We start from the raw sequence: 22,054 nt of genomic DNA on the forward strand, positions 1-22,054 counted from the left end.
CCACTCCAGTATTCTTGCCTGGAAAATCCCATAGACAGAGGATCCTGGCAGGCTACAGTCCACTGGGTCACAAAGAGTCAGACACTACTGACATGACTTAGCATGCAACACATGTACAAACTAGGAAAAGTCAATCTGGAGTCATTTTTATAATGTTCTATCTAGTTTTACAAGTCAACTCATACAGAAGCTTTTTATAACAGTGAAAACAATACCTTGGATTCTAACTTGAAAACCTAGTCTTTTCAGATGCATAGTCTCATAAAAAGAAAAAAAATTTAAAATGTAAGAATATAAATTAGGAAATGGATATGATATATATAACCTTTGTATCTCTGTTAGTCACTCAGTCGTGTCCAACTCTTAGCGACCCCATCGACTGTATGGACTGAAGCCTGCCAGGCTCTGTCCATGGGATTCTCTAGGCAAAAATACTGGAGTGGGTTGCCTACCTTTCTATAAGTATTCAAATATTAGGTAAGAAATTTCATAAGTAAATTATATACATATAATTTCCACTTCAGTGATTCTTGCTGTGGAAAGATCATAATCTAGAATAGTAACTTGTTTACTTTTTTGTGTGTTCAAGTCCCAATCCACAGCATCTCAGAATGTGACCTTAGTTGAAGACGGGTCTTTACAGAGGTAATAAGGTTAAAGTGAGATTATAAGGGTAGATTGTAATGTTATAGTACTGGTGTTCTTACAACAAGAGAAAATTTAGAGATAAACATGTATATAGAGAGAACACCAATGAACATGAAGATCTACTTGCCAAGAAGAAGCCGTGAAGAGATCTCTCCTTAGCCCTCAGAAGGAACTAACTCCACCAACACCCTGATTTCAGATTTTGGGCATCCAAAACTGAGACAATACATTTCTGCAGTACTTTGTTAAATGAAACAGTCCTAGCAAACACATATAATACTATGGTGCTAGAGCTTGTTCTGATCATTGGGAAGTATACCAGTTAAAGCCTGTGGCTAAAATCACCAAACGATCCTTCTTTATTAGTGCAGAGAAAAGTTTACGACAGCCTGATACTGAAGGAATGAAAGCTCATACTCTTCAGAAGATCCTTTTCAGATTCTACTCATATTGTTTTCGTGAGGAAAATTACTTCTTTGCTTCTAAATTGCACGAGTACTACACAGACTTAGAACTTTTCTCTGATCTCAGTCTCTCATAATATGGGCAAGTCACAAGTTCAAGCTAACTGACCTGTCTTTTTCAGCCCCACCAACTGCATGCAGGATCTTAGCTCTCAGACCAAGGATCAAACCCATGCCCCCTGCAGTGGAAGTGTGGAGTCCTAACCACTGGACCACGAGGGATTTCTCTACAGTGTGTATGATTTTTAAGTGCACTGGACAGAATATTTAGAAGTATACTGAATTGTTAAATATTTGGGGGGAAGATCATGTTAATCAGATCAGTTCAGTCGCTCAGTCGTGTCTGACTCTTTGTAACCCCATCAACCAGAGCACGCCAGGCCGCCCTGTCCATCACCAACTCTCCAAGTTCACCCAAACCCATGTCCACTGAGTCGGTGATGCCATCCAACCATCTCATCCTCTGTCGTCCCCTTCTCCTCCCACCTTCAATCCTGCCTAGCATCAGGGTCTTTTCAAATGAGTCAGCTCTTCCCATCAGGTGGCCAAATATTGGAGTTGCAGCTTCAACATCAGTCCTTTCAATGAATACCCAAGACTTATCTCCTTTAGGATGGACTGGTTGGATCTCCTTACAGTCCAAGGGACTCTCAAGAGTCTTTGCCAACATCACAGTTCAAAAGCATCAATTCTTTGGTGCTCAGCTTTCTTTATAGTCCCAACTCTCACATTCATACATGACCACTGGAAAAACCATCGCCTTGACTAGACAGACCTTTGTTGACAAAGTAATGTCTCTGCTTTTTAACATGCTGTCTAGGTTGATCATAACCTTCCTTTCAAGGAGTAAGTGTCATTTAATTTCATGGCTGCAATCACCATCTGAGTGATTTTGGAGCCCCCCCAAATAAAGTCAGCCACTGTTTCCACTGTTTCCCCATCTATTTCCCATGAAGTGATGGGACCAGATGCCATGATTTTCGTTTTCTGAATGTTGAGCTTTCAGCCAGCTTTTTCACTCTCCTCTTTCACTTGCATCAAGAGGTTCTTTAGTTCTTCTTCACTTTCTGCCATAAGGGTGGTGTCATATGCCTATCTGAGGTTATTGATATTTTTCCCAGCAATCTTGATTCCAGCTTGGGCTTCTTCCAGCCCAGCGTTTCTCATTATGTACTCTGCATAGAAGTCAAATAAGCAGGGTGACAATATACAGCCTTGACGTGCTGCTTTTCGTATTGGAACCAGTCTGTTGTTCCATGTCCAGTTCTAACTGTTGCTTCCTGACCTGCATACAAGTTTCTCAAGAGGTAGGTCAGGTGGTCTGGTAGTCCCATCTCTCAGAATTTTCCACAGTTTATTGTAATCCATGCAAAGGCTTTGGCATAGTCAATAAAGCAGAAATAGATGTTTTTCTGAAACTCCCTTGCTTTTTCCATGATCCAGCGGATGCTGGCAATTTGATCTCTGGTTCCTCTGCCTTTTCTAAAACCAGTTTGAACATCTGGGAGTTCATGGTTCACGTACTGCTGAAGCCTGGCTTGGAGAATTTTAAGCATTATTTTACTAGTGTGTGAGATGAGTGCAATTGTGCGGTAGTTTGAGCATTCTTTGGCATTGGCTTTCTTTGGGATCGGAATGAAAACTGACCCTTTCCAGTCCTGTGGCCACTGCTGAGTTTTCCAAATTTGCTGGCATATTGAGTGCAGCACTTTCACAGCATCATCTTTTAGGATTTGAAATAGCTCATCTGGAATTCCATCACCTCCACTAGCTTTGTTTGTAGTGATGCTTCCTAAGGCCCACCTGACTTCACATTCCAGGATGTCTGGCTCTGGGTGAGTGATCACACCATCGTGATTATCTGGGTTGTGAAGATCTTTTTTGTACAGTTCTGTGTATTCTTGCCACTTAATATCTTCTGCTTCTGTTAGGTCCCTACCATTTCTGTCCTTTATCGAGTTCATATTTGCATGAAATATTCCCTTGGTATCTCTAATTTTCTTTAAGAGATCTCTAGTCTTTCCCATTCTATTGTTTTCCTCTACTTCTTTGCATTGATCACTGAGGAAGGCTTTGTTATCTCTCCTTGCCATTCTTTGGAACTCTGCATTCAGATGCTTATATCTCCTATTATCCTTTGCTTTTTGCTTCTCTTCTTTTAACAGCTATTTTTAAGGCCTCCTCAGACAGCCATTTTGCCGTTTTGCATTTCTTTTTCTTAGGGATGGTCTTGATCCCTGTCTCCTGTACAGTGTCACGAACCTCCATCCATAGTTCATCAGGCACTCTATCAGATCTAGTCCCTTAAATCTATTTCTCACTTCCACTGTATCATCCTAAAGGATTTGATTTAGGTCATACCTGAACGGTCTAGTGGTTGACTGAAACCACTAGACCACTAGACTGAAACCACAATCACAGACAACTAGCCAATCGGATCACATGGACCACAGCCTTGTCTAACTCAGTGAAACTAAGCCATGCCATGTAGGGCCACCCAAGACGGACAGGTCATGATGGAGAGGTCTGACAGAATGTAGTCCACCGGAGAAGGGAATGGCAAACTACTTCAGTATTCTTGCCTTGAGAACCCCATGAACAGCATGAAAAGGCAAAAAGATAGGACACTGAAAGATGAACTCCCCAGGTTGGTATGTGCCCAATATGCTACTGGAGATCAGTGGAGAAATAACTCCAGAAAGAGTGAAGGGATGGAGCCAAAACAAAAACAATACCCAGTTGTGGATGTGACTGGTGGTAAAGCAAGGTCCAATGCTGTAAAGAGCAATATTGCATAGGAACCTGGAATGTTAGGTCCATGAGTCAAGGCAAATTGGAAGTGGTCAAACAGGAGATGGCAAGAGTGAACGTTGACATTCTAGGAATCAGCGAACTAAAATGGACTGGAATGGGTGAAGTTAACTTAGATGACCATTTCTACTCCTGTGGGCAGGAATCCCTTAGAAGAAATGGAGTAGCCATCACAGTTAACAAAAGAGTCCGAAATGCAGTACTTGGATGCAATCTCAAAAACTATAGAATGATCTCTGTTCGTTTCCAAGGCAAGCCATTCAATATCACAGTAATCAAAGTCTATGCCCCGACCAGTAATGCTGAAGAAGCTGAAGTTGAACGGTTCTATGAAGACTTACAAGACCTTTTAGAATTAACATCCATAAAAGATATCCTTTTCATTATAGGGGGCTGGAATGCAAAAGTAGGAAGTCAAGAAATACCTAGAGTAACAGGCAAATTTGGTTTTGGAGTACAGAATGAAGCAGGGCAAAGGCTAATAGAGTTTTGCCAAGAGAACGCACTGGTCATAGCAAACACCCTCTTCCAACAACACAAGAGAAGACTCTAGACATGGACATCACCAGATGGCCAACACCGAAAACAGATCAATTATATTCTTTGCAGCCGAAGATGGAGAAGCACTATACAGTCAGCAAAAACAAGACCAGGAGCTGATTGTGGCTAAGATCATGAACTCCTTATTGCCAAATTCAGAGTCATCATTTTAATAGTTGTTCAGAAAACAATTAAATGTAAAATTAAATGTGCAAATCCCTAAAGATGAAACACTAAAATTCGTGGGCAATCCTTGTAATCCAAGAATGATGCTAATAAACTAAGTTGATGAGTAATACAAAGAAAAGCAAAAAACAAAAAATTCAAGACACTTTATTAGTACATTCTTTTTAAAACAGTCTGTCATTTTCTAGGAAATAAGCATATTTACAATTACTTATTTTCAGGCATCATCTGAATCTATTTAAGCCCAAACACTGATTGTCTTGACTACATTTCCATCATAGCAGTACAAAATGCCTCTCTTCATACTGCCATTTTAGGCTGGCACCAGGCAATAATGAAAATTAAATGATAGGAAAATTTGTAAATCTGTTTTAAACACATTCTCAACTAGAAATATTAAAGGCACATGAATTACAGCTTAGTTTATACATTATCTTGATATTTCACTCCTTGACATTTTACACATCCCAGTCAGCCATCTGTGACCCTTCAGATTTTCAGGATACCCGAAAGAATGGAACACAGAGCTTTCTGTCTGCACTACATAAGCTTTTCTCAAAATATGCATATGGTTAAGTTGTGAAGGAAAGTATCCTTGTGGATCAATCCAAATATTTCGGACCTGAGTCTTTAATGCTTACCAAAGGTTTTCTATCTAAATAAGCCACTGATGCCTATAATATACTAAAGAACTTTCATATAGAAAAGGGGAAATCAGGGATATAGGAATCAAATCCTGGAACAGCTAGGTAAACCTAAATGTATAAGACCTTTAATGTATATGGCTCCAACTGACTAGTAGAAATAAAAGTGATGATCATGTACACAAAATCTCTGTCTCAGAAATAGAGAACACTTCTTTAGAATGCTTCTTCGAGAAAGGTAAGTTTTGAGAAGCAGTTTTGGATCAGAAGCTTTTACATTTATGAGTTAGTGTATATAAAAAGTTATACAGGGATCTATAATTCCATCTTCTCCAAGCCAGGCTGTGGCTTTATACTAAGTTCATACTTAGGCTTGCCCAAGTATGAGTATGCTTCATAAAGCTTGGTAATCTAATAAATTCCCTCTTCTCAAAGCTAAACATATTTTTGGAAAAAGGTGCATATAACCAGCTGGCCTCTATCACCCATACATCATCCTATTGCAATAAAGTACTGTCACTAAGAACCTATTAATTTCTCACTTGAATTCCAGCATCAAAACAAAAACATAAGTGAACAAGAGCTGTTTTTTATGCTGTTATCAACAAGTGAAAATTTATATAAACAGCTAAACATTTCCAACATGTCCCTCCCAGTATACCTACCGCCAATAAAAAGTTTGGGGTTAGTGAAAAGTAGGAATAAAACAGAAGTAGGAAGTTGTCTCATTGGCTTTTCTCTTTAATTTAAACTATGGCCATGGAATATTATGCTCTGAGCTGAATCATGAATGTATAGACATCTTTAAACTGTCTCATTTGATATTCTTACATCACACAATGGTCATGTTATAGCTTAAACTGAACTGGGTAAGCTGCTAAAGCAACTATCTGCCAAGAAGCTTCTGGCAAATTCTTTTTACAAATAGGACTCTACTCCTAACTGGACAATTCTAGAGCATAAACAGCATCTGTTGGTCAGCTGGCAAATTTGTGAGAACTCTTTAATTTAGGATATATTCCACTATCACTTCTCACTCAAATTCTTAAAAAAAAAAAATCTTTAGTCATTTTTCTACCAAATTCACAGAAAACAGAAAGGGTCCTATCACCAAATACAAGTGTGATTTGCAAAAGGTGAGATTCTGCATTTTCAAAATGTTTCTTTTGCTGTCTTAATGCTTTCTATTTCATAGTACAGCAACACCTCCTTCACAACGACTGGTAATCATATTGCCAATTTCTGTCCATGTATCTGAATGAGGGTTATAAACTTCAACTGAGTCCAAGGTACCTGGAGCCAAGAAATCGTGGCTGGAAGATCGACCTCCAGAAACATACAGAAGCCCATTGACTGCCACAACACACAGGCCTGCTCTAGGCACCTTCATTGAGGCAACTTCAACCCACTTTTCCTGGATAAAAGAAAAAAGAAGTTTGCAGTGTTATAATATGGTAACACAGAAAAGTGCTGAGAAATCAGATACTCTGGTTCTTTTTACATGTTTAAATTTCAAACTTACAACCTATTCATATAAGTATATACAATATTTTAAATAGAAATTTTTAGTAGGTGCAGACAAAGTAGCAAATTTAGAGGAAAATAATGAAAAATGTATCTGTGATTAATTATAAATTATGATCACCAAGAGATAATCTAGAAATTCTATATAGGCAAGAATTCAGAGAAACTAGTTCTATGAAATACAAGTATGTAATTCAAACACACACCACACAAACTCACAAAGTTCAAAGGAGAAGAAAAGCTTACAAAAAGGCTTTTTTGCATCTTTAATATAACAGGCCTCATAAATCTCCAAGAGAACAATAAACAACACTGGCCAAATTTATTTTAACATGGAATCTTTTTTTTCAAGGACATCTAGTACAGCTAGTAAAGTGTAAAAGATATTTTCAGAAAGATAGTATAGATCAGGGATTGGAAACTAGGGCCTATTTTTTTAAGTCTACCAACTAAGAATGATCTTTCCACACTAAAAGGTTATTAAAAATATATATATATATATGCCAAAGGAAGAGATTGCATGTAGCCCGCAAGGCCTAAAACATTTACTATCCAGTCTTTTAACAAAAAGTTTGCTAACTCTTGGCATATATTATTCACTGAAGCAATTTCAGTAAGCTGCTATAGACAAAATGACAAAGTCCAACTCCAGGGAAAATGTCTATACCCAGAAAACAGGAAAGCTAAACAAAGGTCCTGAGAAATAATCAAGAGAGAAAAGAAAACGTTTCCAGATTTTAAAAAAATAATAATAATTTGAAAATAAAGCATATGATGAACAAAATTTATAAGATCATAAAAAATGAAGAGAGATTATTCATCAATGCTAGAGAGTAAACTTCTTGAGGCAACTTGATGAGTCGGACATGAATGAGTGACTGAAAAACAATAAATCCATATTTCACAACATAACGTTCCCTGAAACACTTTCCCCCTCAAGATGTTTCACAAACAAAAGTAAGGGCTGTGTAGTCACTTAAATGTGAGAGATTTAGCATAAAGATTCATGAAATATCTTATTTTAATAAATTGTGTAAAGAAGTCCTATCAGTTCAGTTCAGTTCAGTTCGGTCGCTCAGTCGTGTCTGACTCTTTGCGACTCCATGAATTGCAGCATGCCAGGCCTCCCTGTCCAATAGTAAAGAAATTTATTTAACTTTATTTAATCCAACTTTCCCTAAGTATAGTTGACCAGGGTAACTTATGCTATCTACTTCCTATTATCAATGCAGGGATTTCCCTGGTGGTCCAGTGATTGACTCCATGCTTCCACTGCAGGGGACACAGGTTTGAACCCTGGTGGAGGAACTAAGGATCCTGCATCCCAGGTGGCAGTGGCCAAAAAAAAAAAAAAAGCAAAAAAATAGTATTCCATGGAAATTAACTTGGAAAAAATTTTTCTAACCTGTTAAGTCTATGATATAACACACCTTGTGCTTACATTATTCCAGCACTTAACAAATGGTAATGCAATTGTTTGTCTATTTTTAATATTTCCCACTAGAATGTTGGTTTCTTGAGAGCTGGAGTATTATATATTTAGGTAGCCTTTGCTTCCCCAGGTCTTTACATATTTGTGAATGAATAAATGGACTAAAGAACAAATGCATGAGAGAACAGTGATTCACAACCTACTCTTATCTACTTTCTCTTCTTTTCCCTTTGTAGCATAATTACATCAAGCAAGTAACTGAAGACAAGAGAGAATACTGGAGCGCTCATATAGTAAGTAATAGGATAGGTAATGTATAGAGGTACAAGTGGAGAAGACAACTGGTATGGTAGGGAAACTTGTTTCATTGAACAAATAAGTAAATATATTGAGAATAACAGGAGCCAAGTTTTTAACTGATGTGATTATGATGTGATATGTTTGTGTGCTCAGTCATGTCCAACTCTGCAACCCCATGGACTGTAGTCCACCAGGCTCTTCTGTCCATGGAATTTTCCAGGCAAGAATACTGGAGTAGGTTGCCGTTTCCTTCTCCAGGGGATCTTCCCGACCCAGGGATCAAACCCATGTCTCTTCCATCTCCTGCATTGGCAGGCAGATTCTTTACCACTGTACCCACTGGGAAGCCCTTTTAACTGATAGAGAAGGTACTTACAATCATGGAAAAGGGAAGGCCCCTTTCTCTCATGGAAAGAATCTGAGGTATACTGAAATTGGTGCCAACATTATGAACTCATGGTTTTATAACATATATGCACAGATATGGAAATACCTATAAATGAGTATTTGTGTGAATACATACACACATATACATTTACTGTTTATGTTTAGCTGTTGACTAAGAATGCCTGGAAGCTGCAATACTCCAGGAGCAACGAATAGTCTGAGAGCTAATCTTGGTTTCCAAATACTATTCTTCACTAAGAGAAACTAAAGGTTCTTGGAGAAATGACTGATTCTAGGATCAGAGAAGTATAATCTTTCTTATACTTGAAATATTTTAGTATGCAAGATAGCAAAGAAATGCTCAAAAGGACAGAATCAGAAGGGACCTCTAATTTCAGTCATGATAGAGTAACTATTACCAAACGTGCCCTCCTACCATAAAGAATTAGAAAACTTGACAGACTATGAAATAAAGTTCTCAGATGATGGACAACAGGCAATGAAAATCTGTGATTCAGAAAAAGAAAGAAACAAGGTGAGCTCCATAGCTGTCCAGGCTTTTTGCCTGGAGGGCTTTCTGAACAGCAGTACAGAGAAGGGAATCCCAAGCAGAGCACAACAGTCAGCTGATTTATGAGACCGAAATCAGAGTTGAGAGAGGCTGATGCAGTTGAGATTTGTAAGGAAGAGTGCCAGAGGACAGAGGTTCCCGCGAGTCTGAGTGAATACTCCTAATCTTTGCATGCATAAAATGAGACTATGAAAGAAAATAAAATAAAACAACAAAGAAATAAAAATAAAAAAGTTTTAAAAGAGAAGAAAAGAAAGGGGAAAGAAAATTTAAAAATGAGACTCCATAAGAATAATCAAGCAACAACAAATGGGAAGATGTGATATAATGAGACATATATTTGGTCTCTGACTGCAGGTCTTAACAGAGAGCTCCTAAGTCCCTTGGGATTTCCTTGGTGACAGGAATGTCTTCCTCTCTAAAAAGGCAACTCTTGTAGGATCCTGTATAACATCAATATAGGGGCCTCTTACCAGAAAGATCAAGCCAAGATTAGAAGCTTGGAATTTAGTCCCATACCCTGTCATCCAGGGAATAGAGAAGGACTGGATGCCTATGTGATGAAGCCTCCATAAAAATCCCTAAACGGTGAGGTTTGCAGCACTTCTGGTTTGATGACCATATCCACATGCCAGGTAAGTGATACCCCCAAATCCCACTGGGGCAGAAACCTGCAAGATCCCTCCTGGATCTTGCCCTATACTTCTTCATCTGGTTATTCATTTATATCCTTTATAATAATAAAGAATATAAACATTATATTCTGTTCTATTGTTCTATACTTATAGTAACATAGAATATCCTTTATAATAAACTGGAAAATAGTTAAGTAAGGTGTTTCCCAGAGTTCTGTGAGCCATTATAGCAAATTATTGAACCTGAGGAAGGGATCACAGGAACCCTCAATTTGTAACCAAGTCAATGGTTAATATGAGGACAGACTACTTGAGACTGGTGTCTAAAGTGAGGGCAGTCCTGTGGTACTGAGCCTATAACCTGTGGGATAGTTAGTGTCAGAAGTCAGTTGACTTTAGGACGCCAGTTGGTGTCCAAAGAGCATCAGAGAAGAATTTGGTGTGGAAAACCCACGTTTGGTGTAAAAAGAAGAGACAGCTTTCCTTTATAGGAACTCCTGTAAGCTTAACAGTTCTCAGAGCTCACACAAGGCTGGATGATATTCTAGCTTTGACCAGACAATATGAAGAAAACTTTTGGACAGCTAGGACAAACAGGAGAGAGTCAAGAAGAGCCATGCTTCAGTGGTAGGGATAAACTATTTCTAAAGGACCTAGACCTTCTAGACCTTCCCTACAAAGCTTAAAAACAAGTTCAAAATATGAATCTGATTTGCAAATAACTGCCTATCAAAACTAAACACAACACTTATGGGAAGAAAACAAAATCCAAATACTCAACTATGTAACATCTACAATGTCCAACATTCGATCAGTTACTGCTGCTGCTGCTGCTGCTAAGTCACTTCAGTAGTGTCTGACTCTGTGCAACCCCGTAGACGCCAGCCCACCAGGCTCCCCCGTCCCTGGGATCCTCCAGGCAAGAACACTGGAGCGGGTTGCCATTTCCTTCTCCAATGCATGAAAGTGAAGTCGCTCAGTCGTGTCCTACTCTTAGCGACCCCATGGACTGCAGCCTACCAGGCTCCTCCATCCATGGGATTTTCCAGGCAAGAGTACTAGAGTGGGGTGCCATTGCCTTCTCCGAGATCAGTTACTAGAAATGTGGAAAGGCAAAAAAAAAAAAAAAAGAAAAAAGAGAAAAAAATGTGACTGAAATCAGGAAGAAAAATTTCAATCAATACAGGTTCAAAAATGTCAAATTAATAGAATTAGCAGATAAGTACTTTAACACAGACATTATAAATACATTCAAGGATATAAAAGAAAACATGAAAAATTACAAGGAGAGAAATGGAAGACACTTAAAAAATAACCAAAACATCTTATGGAGCTAAAAAATACAATACCTGAAATGAAAATTTTCCTAAATAGAATTAGATACTACAAATTAAAAGTTTAGACACTGTAGAAAGTTAACGTTGACTTGAAGACACAGGAAGAAAAACTATCAATACTGAAGCACAGAGAACAAAATTTCAATTATGCAGGATGAATAAGTTCTAGCAATCTAATGTATATACTATGGTGAATATAGTTAATAATAGTATACTGTATACTTGAAATTTACTAAAAAGGCATCGACCCTGTGCCTCCTGCATTGGGAACATGGAGTTTTAACACTGGACTGCCAGGGAAGTCCCCAAGAAGGCAGATCTTAAGAGCTCCCATCACATACAGACACAAAAAAGGAAAAGGGATCTATGAGAGTTGATGGGTATGTTAATTACCTGGATTGTGGTAATCATTTCACAAGTAGATATATAGCAAAACATATGATATACCTTAAAAAAGTCATACACTGTTTGCAAATTAACTTGAAAAATCTAGAAAATGAAAACCAAGAAAAACAAACTAAAATACTGAGAGAAAAAGGATGGAAAAAATGAACACATCTCAGTGACCTATGGGACAATATTAAATGGTTTTACGTGGACATTACTTAAATCCCAGAAAGAGAGCAGGAGAATACTTGAAGAAATAAGGCTGATTTCAATTTGATGGAAGCTATAATTCTACAGATTCAAGAAGTTCAATGAATTTCAAGCAGGTTAAACACCAAAATCCCATAAGATATATCAAATTACTGGAAATCCATAAGAAAGAGAAAAAATCTTAAAAAACTGTCAAAGAAAAAAGAGATGTTACATATATGGGAGAACAAGATTGACTACCGACCTCCCATCAGAAACAATGCAAGAACTAACACAGCACTGTAAATCAACTATACTCCAATGAAAATTAAAAAAAAAACAATGCAAGAAGATAAATAAACAACAATATTAAATGATGAGAGTGAGGGGAAGAACAACCTAAAATTCTACACTCAGCAAAATATCTCTCAAAAATGATGGTAGACAAGAAGACCCCCGGAGGAAGAAATTGCAACCTGTTCCAGTATTCTTGCCTGGGAAATCCCATGGACAGACAAGCCTGACAGGCTACAGTCCATGGGGTTGTAAATAGACAAGACTGAGCAACTGAGCACATATTAATAGCTTCTGGAGCCCAGAACCACAACTTACTGAAGCCCCTGGCCCTAAAGCCCGTGCTCCTCAACAAGAGAAACAACCTGAATAAGAAGCCCATGCACCGCACCTGGAGAGTAACCGTCACTCACTGTAACTGGAGGAAAGTCTGCACAGCAACAAAGACTCCATGCAGCCAATAAATAAATAAATAAATTTTAAAAATATGGTGAAAAAATTTTGTAAAATGAAAGCTTAGAGAATCATTGCCAACAGACCAGCACAAAAATAAACACTAAAGGAAGTTCTTCAGGCTAAGAGAAAATGCTGTAAGATAGAAACTTAATTCTATACAATGAACAGAACTAGAAATGATAGTTATGAATGCATAATTATAAAATATTTTCTCATTAAAATTTATCTTAAATATAATTAACCCTTTAAATAAATATAACAACAATATACTGTAGGGTTTATTACATACTCAGAAGTAAAATCAATACACCAATAGCACAAAGGATGGAAGAGGAAAATATAAGTATGTTTTTCTGTTTCTTACATTAAAAGTGAACTGGCATGATATCATTTTAATGTAGATGTAATACATTAAAATGGCTATTATATATAATGAAAACCCAAAAGCAACAATTAAGAAAAAAGGTGAAGACATATGGTTAATTGGACTAAAGAGATAAAATGGTATACTAAAACAATCAACATAAAGACAGAAAAGAGAGAAAAAAAGGATGGATTGTACAAAGAGAAAAACATCAGTCTAAAAACTAACCCCACATATATAATTACATTATATATAAATAGTAAAAATTCTAGAGACCCTACTTAGAAGTCAGAGACTTTCAAACTGTACAGAAAAACAGACCACAGCTATCTTACAAAACATGAAGTTTTTAAAGACACAGATTTAAAGTAGAAGGAAAAAAAAGATACACAGTGCACATACTAATCAAAAGATAGCTTGGCTACATTAGTATGAAGACAAAGTAGACTTCAAGGAAAGGATATTATCATAGAGAACGAAAAACATTTCAAGGCTATAAAAAGATTAATTCAGCAAGAAAATGTAATAATAAATGTATACACACTTAATAACAGAGATTAAAAATGAGAAGCAAAATCTGACAGGAATGGAAGAACAGATAAATCCATAATTATAGAGATTAAAAGTCACTTGTTCCTTGGAAGAAAAGCTGTGACAAACTTAAACAGTGTATTAAAAAGCAGAGACATCCTTTTGCCAGCAAAGGTCTGTCTAGTTAAAGCTGTTTTTTCAGCAGTAATATACAAATGTGCATACTGGACCATAAAGAAGGCTGAGCACTGAAGAGTTGATGCTTTTGAATTGTGGTGCTGGAGAAGACTCTTGAGAGTCTGGACAGCAGGAGATCAAACCAGTCAATCCTAAGGGAAATCAATCCTGAATATTAATTGGAAGGACTGATGTTGAAGCTGAAGCTCCAATACTTTGGCTACCTGATGCAAAGAGTCAAGTCACTGGAAAAAACCCTGATGTTGGAAATTATTGTGGGCAGGAGGAGAAGGGGGCAACACAGGATGAGATGGTGGGATGGCATCAGCAACTCAATGGATATGAGTTTGAGTAAACTCCAGGAAATGGTGAAAGATGGGGAAGCCTGGTGTACTACAGTCTAATGTGGTTCCAAAAAGTCAGGCATGATTTAGCGACTGAACACCACCCCAGATCTTGTGCTAAGTCACTCAGTCATGTTCAACACTTTGTGACCCTAGGCTCCTCTGTCCACGGGATTCTCCAGGCAAGAATACTGGAGTGAGTTACCTTCTCCAAAGGATCTTCTCAACCCAGGGATCGAACCCAGGTCTCCCCCATTTCAGGTGGATTCTTTACCGTCTGAGCCACAAAGGAAGCCCACAGATCTTACAGACATGAATAACAGGATACCAAACAATTGAAATCATCCAACCTACCTCTTCAAACGAATATTTTTCTACAGTATGAAGAGCATCTTGTGTCTCATTCCACCCTCCAATAGCATAGATGCAATCATTGAGTGCAGCCACCCCAAGATATGCTCTTCTAGTTCCCATTGGAGGAAGTGGAGACCATCGCTTGGAAAGTGGATCATACACTTCAAAAGAACGAAGCTCTATTCCTTCATTGCTGATGCCCCCAACCACATAAATTAAACCTGAAAATGGAATATTTTTGCTCAGATGCTATAGAAAATAGGATACAAATAATTATAAAATGTGATAATTGTGATTTAAGTTTGTTATCTGATACTTTAATGCAGGGCTTCGAGAGGGAGAATTGACTTCTGTCCAGTTTATCACAGCTCTTATTTAAGCATGTTACAAAGAATTAGTGGTACGAATTTAAAGTGACACTGAATTTTCAAAGAACTTAATGATGCTATAACAAAGCAATCTGTCAGACAAGGATTTCTAATCTTATTGTTCGTTTAATGATCTCAAGTTCCAGATCCACTGCTATCGTGTATAAGTAAAAAAGGAAGAGAGGGATTTCGCCTTCTTAAAAACACTTAAGTCATACACTTAAACTGGGAATGACATAACCCTGCTTGGTGACAACCTAACTTTTGCTCAAATAGACATAATAGAGAATTAAATTTAAATTAGAATAGTTCATGGCTAGATTAAGGTGTTAGATACAGTACAACAGACTGTAATTCAGAGTTTCTTATTAAATTTGATTTGCAACTAAAGATTCTGACAATCAACAATTACTTTTTGAGTGCTTACTGTTGTTCCTAAACTGAGTTTACTGAGTTCTAAAATTGTAAGTTTTACAGAATGGCATTTTAAGAAACATAAGCTAAAAGTAAACTTGGGTTCAAGCTCCAACTTTACTAGAAACCAACTATGAAAAAAGACAACTCACAGCCTCCTGATCTTCAGCTTCCTCATCTAAAAATAAAGGGGTTGAAATAGACAATATTCAAGATGCCTCTCCAGTTCTATGGCTTCAGATAAGATAAAAATAAATATAAAACAACTAGAGAACACTATAATATTAAACAATAGAACACAATCTACACCATGTAATTCGAGCATTTAGATGCCAGCAGAAATCTGAGAAGCTACTCAGAAGGCAGAAAGAACTTGAGCTAGGAATGGAGCACCTGAGTTGTCACGTAATGGCAGACTGCTTCATACTTTACAGCTACATATAAATGTGTTCCCCAAATCTGGACAGAGAATTAGGGTTTATTCTAGAGTGCTTAAGTACCTCTCAGTGTACTGCTTGCTTGCTTATTCGCTCAGTCATATGTGACTCTTTGCAACCCTTTGGACTGTAGCCCATCAGGCTCCTCTGTCCATGGGGGTTTTCAGGCAAGAATAAGGGAGTGGGTTGCAATTTCCTTTTCCAGAGGGTCTTTCCGACCCAGGGATTGAACCTGTGCCTCTTGCATTGCAGGCAGATTCTTTACCTGCTGAGCCATCGGGGAAGCCTACAGGTACATATAAATGTGTTCCCCATCTCTGAACGGAGAATCAGGTTTTATTTGAGAGTGCTTATTAATTACCTATCAGTGTATAGTAGACAATTAATAAATGTCTGTTTACCATTTTAACATGTAGTACATTTTTCAAATCTGTGATAGCACTGTGGGTGTATACTGAATTACAATGTACCCTATTTAAAAAAACACTGAAGAAGCCTATGACACTATAAAGATTGTTTTTGATAACCTCTCCCTACTTAGAAATACTCGAAGGTTAAAATGTTAGTTGCTCAGTTGTGTCCAACTCTTTGCAACCCCATGCCAGGCTCCTCTGTCCATGGTATGCTCCAGGCAAGATACTGGAGTGGGTTGCCATGCCCTTTTCCAGGGGATCTTCCTGACCCTGGGATCGAACCCAGGTCTCCTGCATTGCAGGCAGATTCTTTACCAATTGAGCCATCAGGGAAGCCCTAAGGACTACAAGGGAGAGAAAAATGACAATAATGGATAGCAGTTCAAATGCTTATTTTGCTAATTAGGTATCTTTGCCCATCTGGAATTTTTAATTTTAGCTTTATTTTGGAAAAAAAGGTTTCATTTTGGTAATACAGAAATAAAGATATAAGAGGTTTAAAAATATAAGAGATTAAAAGCAGAACCTCCACACTGTTAGTGTCAATTATTCAAAACTAACAGGCAAGAGTTTCAGCAAGCTCCAGGAGTTGGTGATGGACAGGGAAGCCTGGTGTGCTGCAGTCCATGGGGTCGCAAACAGTCGGACATGACTGAGCGCCTGAACTGAACAGGCACAAAATACACTTTTGTGAAAATAAAGCCTCAAGCTCAAACAGTTGTTTAAAAAATACATTTTCAGGAAAAAGATTTCTAAAGCAATTACCTTGCATTTCACAACACCCAAAGTAGTACCGTGACACAGCCATGTTGCCAACTACTTCCCATTTATTTTCATCAGGATCAAATCGTTCAACAGTGTTCCCTATCTCAGCTCCAACCCAACCACCTAGAACCAAATAAAAAATCTTATTTCCAGAATAAAGGAAACTTTTTATGAAAAGCACCTTAGAAAACATCTAATCTGACAACTTTATATTATGGATGATTATCATATGGACCAGAGAGGTTATTTGTCCAAGATTACAAGAAAAGGTAGAATTTGACTGTAAATAGAACTTGGATCTTTCAACTCTCTGCCTACGTTTCACAAGTGATTTTAACAAACAAAACAAACCCCGAAACTTCAATCTATTGCATAGGAAATACAATATTTTGCAAAACTATTTTTTAAAATAATGTCTGCATATTCAGAACAGTCATCCTAATGACATTTAACAAGTCAGCTAAAATGCTCCTCCAGATATCTCATCTGTATTTTATCCCCATCTCCTTCTAAGAGTTCCATGCTTGACAGTATTTCCCAAGTAATATAATTTTTAGAATAAGAACTTTTAAAACTGAAGAGACACAAGTTTCAAATTTCTAAAGTAAGCAGAATTTGATTAAGAATTTAAATAATATTAGATATCTTTAAATTGGAGAGAATAATTACCCAAAGCATAGATAGCCCCATAACATACACACACTCCCAAGCCACAGCGGGGGTGATTCATTGAAGCTACAGTAGTCCACTGTTTAGTAACTGGATCATAACATTCAGTACAGTCAAAAATCATTGAATCCTTTTCACCTGAGTCAAATAAGAGAGACATATGAGAAGAATTAATAATGTTAATAGCCTAAAACCACAATACAATATTCAATGGCATTCTGTGTTGTCAGAATTCAACTATTATGTCTGATTTTATACTCATTAAAATTTATTTGCCTACCATGTGTTATTTTGAATCATAGCACTGTCATTTATTAATGTCCACTTAATTAAGCAAAGTAGACTATTACCTGTTTCTAATTCTACCACCCAAACAATCCATGTAATTTTGGGGGATAAAGTTTACATTTTGAAACTTCTATATTTTCATAGTTTAGATAGCAGGCTCTGCTACAATTTGAGTTTTAATGTAATCCTTATCTAACAATAAACAGAAAATGAAAAAAAATTTTAATAGCACTTAAAAATAGAATTTTAAAATATAATATACCTAGAAGAATACAATCAAAGATTGTATTTGGCTTGGCCCAAAAGTTTGTTCAGCTTTTTCTGTAAGATGTTATGGAAAAATCCAAATGAACTTTTGGCCAACCCAATATAAGACCTTTATGGATATAATTTATAAATTTTATTTAGACAAATTTTAAAATTAAGGAATATATAAATAAATGAAGAGATGTATCATGTTGATGAATTATAGGTGTCAATGTAACGATGATTATTCCCAACATAATTTACAGATCTAAAGAAATTCCAATTTTTAAGAAACCTTTCTTTTTATTGTATTAAAATACACATAACATAAAATTTATCTTAAACATTTTTAAGAATTTAGTTCAGTGATGTTAAACACATTCACGTTGATATACAGCCATCACAACCAGCCATCCCCATAATTCTTTTCATCTTGTAAAACTGAAGTCTATACCTACTAAACAGTAACTCCCCATTCTCTCCTCCCCTAGCCCCTGGCAAACACATTGTACTTTCTGTTTTACTGATTCTGACTACTCCAAGTATCTCATATAAGTAGAATCATACAGTATTATTTTAAAAAATAGATTTGATGAACTAATTCTGAATTTTATATGGAAGTATAAAAGAGGTAGAATAGCCAAGTACTCCCAAAAAGAATACTGAAGAGAGAGAAAATTCTCTATTAAATAAGCCTATCAGACTTAAAGTACAGCTATAACAAGACAGGAATAGACAGAAAGATCAATGGAATAGAAATGAAATTCTAGAATCAGATCCATGCGTATACGATTACTAGGTATATGAGATAGTTTGCACAGCAGAGCAACAGGTAAACAAAAATGCTGGGAATTGTATTATATATGTATATGGGGAAAATGAAACTAGTTCCTTACTAATATGATCTATAAAATTTAGTTACAGGTGAATTACAGACCTAAATGTAAATGGAAAAACTATAAAATTTTGAAAAATTAATAAAGGTATATATCTCATGACTTTCGAGTAGACAAGGATTTCTTTAAAAAGATATAAGAAATACTAACCATAAAGGGAAAATTATTATAGAGTTGGCTACATTAAAATTTAAAACATTCATTTACCAAAAGATATCATGAAGAGAGTAAAAGATGAAGCAGAAGAGTAGGAAAAGGTATTTTCAGCTCATATAATTTTATGAGGGCCTAGAATCTTAAATGTATACAAAACTTACCGTACAGAAAACAGAGCAGGCCTAAAACAGCCAGTTCTTAGAAAGACTTGCTTACAACACTGACCTACAGTCTGGAAACACGGCTAGTAAATAGTTCCCTATACGCATATAAGATTTTCCTTAATTGATAAACAGTGGCTTTTGCAGTGGTGAAAATGTCCTGAAATTAGTGGTGATGGTTGCACAATTTTGTGAATATACCAAAACCACTGAACTTAACACTCTCAATGGTGAATTTTATCATATGTGAATATCTTAATTTTAAAATATGATACTTAGAATAGTAACCCAGATACATACATATCTAGAAGGAAATAAACTGTTAACTGTGATTATCTCTTGGTGGTATGATTATACTATGGGTGATTTTTATTTTCTTTCTCATATGCCTCAGTTTCAGCAAAATTTTCCATAGAAAACATGAATTACTTTGATAACACAAAATTATTTGAAAATTACATTTTAAGTAATATGTTAAGACAGTAATATTGACAGTAATAATAGCCTATAAAGTCATAGCAGTTTTGAAAGGCTGCCATTTATGCTTCTGTGGTATCAGGAAAGGGATACATATATATGGAAGTGTCACATAGGACACTGTGACCCTACATTAAACACAAAAGAGTTCATACAACGCAACTGCCAAAATGTACATAAAAAAACCATCAGAGTTTCAGCCAAAGATTATATAGACTTATAGTCTGTATACTGACAAGAGGTTATTGCGCAAAACTCTAATTTCTTTGTTAGAATTTTCAGATGCACCATGACATTTATTGATTTAATAAATAGTTTAATAAACAGTTTTTGATTGATGATTGCTTTCTCCAAAAAATAATAACCAAATATTATTTAATATCTCTCATTTTAAACTGACAATGTCATAATTGGAAAATAATAGTACGATTTTTGATATACAACTTTCAGTATTTGAGAATGACCCATAGAAATAAAGAGGAAAACTGGCTGTAACAGTTAGAGATGATCTAAAAAGACGCTTGCTATAAAGACAATTTACCTGAAAATAAATCTTGATATCAAGTGTTAGCATTTATTTCTCTTCAGATCCTTCTCTGATAATTGTTTTTCTCCCACATTCAAATTCCCTTTTATTTAATTTTATTCATTAATCATTTTAGAATTCATAAGTTTTAAAAACACAGTGATTTTAATTAAGAAATAAGTCCCAATGTCTAGCTGACATGGTTTTTACACACGCCACTGTCCAGAAAATTGCTTAATTAAAAATGATTCATAAGGGGATTTCCCTGGCAATAAAGTGATTAAGAATCTGCCTTGCAATGCAGGGGGTGCTGGTTCAATCACTGGTCAGGGAACTAAGGTTCCACATGCCATGGAGTACAGCCAAAAAAAAAAGATCTGTAATTCAGCTTTCAGAATTAAAATTTTTTTTATCATAAACATTGACCTAAATTTTGATGCTACATTTTATGAATATTTTTTCATAAAACCAAGCCTAAGTCTTTTGCCTGGTAACAAATCACAGTGTCCCTCTGGTATGAAATATTCAATATCACGTTTCCTTTTTCTTCTTTAAATTTTATTTATGGCTGTGACTGATCTTTGTTGCTGGCTCAGTAGTTGTGGTGCATGCGCTTAGTTGCTCTGCAGCATGTGGGATCTTCCTGGACCAGGGATTGAACTGATGTCTCCTGAATTAACGGGCAGATTCACTGGACTACCAGGCAAGTCCTGTTTCCTTTTTCTTTCATCCCTTTATTTAACAAATGTTTATTCAATTCAATTCAGCTAAGTCGTGTCCAACTCTTTGCAACCCCATGGCCCACAGCATGCCAGGCCTCCCTGTCCATCACCAACTCTGAGAGTTTACTCAAACTCATGTCCATTGAGTCGGTGATGCCATCTAACCACTTCATCCTCTGTAGTCCCCTTCTCCTCCTGCCGTTGATCTTTCCCAGCATCAGGGTCTTTTCAAATGAGTCAGCTCATCCCATCAGGTGGCTAAAGTACTGGCATTCAGCTTCAACATCAGTCCTTCCAATGAATACCCAGGACTGATCTCCTCTAGGATGGACTGGTTTGATCTCCTTGCAGTCCAAGGACTCTCAAGAGTCTTCTGCAACACCACAGTTCAAAAGCACCAATTCTTCAGTGCTCAGCTTTCTTTACAGTCCAACTCTCACATCCATACATGACCACTGGAAAAATCATAGCCTTGACTAGACGGACCTTTGTTGACAAAGTAACATCTCTGGTTTTTAACATGCTGTCTAGGTTGATCATAACTTTCCTTCCAAGGAGTAAGCATCTTTTAATTTCATGGCTGCAGTCACCATCTGCAGTGATTTTGGAGCCCGTTTCCACTGTTTCCCCATCTATTCCCCATGAAGTGATGGGACCAGATGCCATGATCTTCGTTTTCTGGATGTTGAGCTTTAAGCCAACTTTTTCATTCTCTTCTTTCATCAAGAGGTTCTTTAGTTCTTCTTCACTTTCTGCCATAAGGGTGGTGTCATCTGCATATCTGAGGTTATTGATATTTCTTCGAGCAATCTTGATTCCAGCTTGTGCTTCATCCAGCCCAGCGTGTCTCATGAGGTACTCTGCATATAAGTTAAATAAGCAGGGTGGCAATATACAGCCTTGATGTATTCCTTTCCCAATTTGGAACCAGTCTGTTGTTC

The 22,054-nt window shown here is 36.8% G+C and overlaps 1 protein-coding gene across 2 annotated transcripts in view; it reads right to left on the reverse strand.

Moving 5' to 3' along the window:
* Positions 1-4,780: 4,780 nt before the first annotated feature.
* Positions 4,781-22,054, reverse strand: part of IPP (intracisternal A particle-promoted polypeptide) — a 34,051-nt gene continuing 16,777 nt past the window's right edge. The window contains exons 6-9 of one of the 2 annotated variants that reach the window (XM_004001925.5): positions 17,642-17,779; positions 16,973-17,095; positions 14,576-14,796; positions 4,781-6,707 (exon numbers count right to left, since the gene is read on the reverse strand). In XM_004001925.5, coding sequence (XP_004001974.1) covers positions 6,483-6,707; positions 14,576-14,796; positions 16,973-17,095; positions 17,642-17,779 — 707 coding nt within the window. In that variant the 3' untranslated portion in view covers positions 4,781-6,482. Of the gene's footprint in view, positions 11,239-14,575; positions 14,797-16,972; positions 17,096-17,641; positions 17,780-22,054 lie in introns of both variants that reach the window. The other variant, XM_042247308.2, reaches the window with a different exon arrangement.

This window comes from Ovis aries, chromosome 1, assembly GCF_016772045.2.
Source record: "Ovis aries strain OAR_USU_Benz2616 breed Rambouillet chromosome 1, ARS-UI_Ramb_v3.0, whole genome shotgun sequence".
Lineage (NCBI taxonomy): Eukaryota > Metazoa > Chordata > Mammalia > Artiodactyla > Bovidae > Ovis > Ovis aries.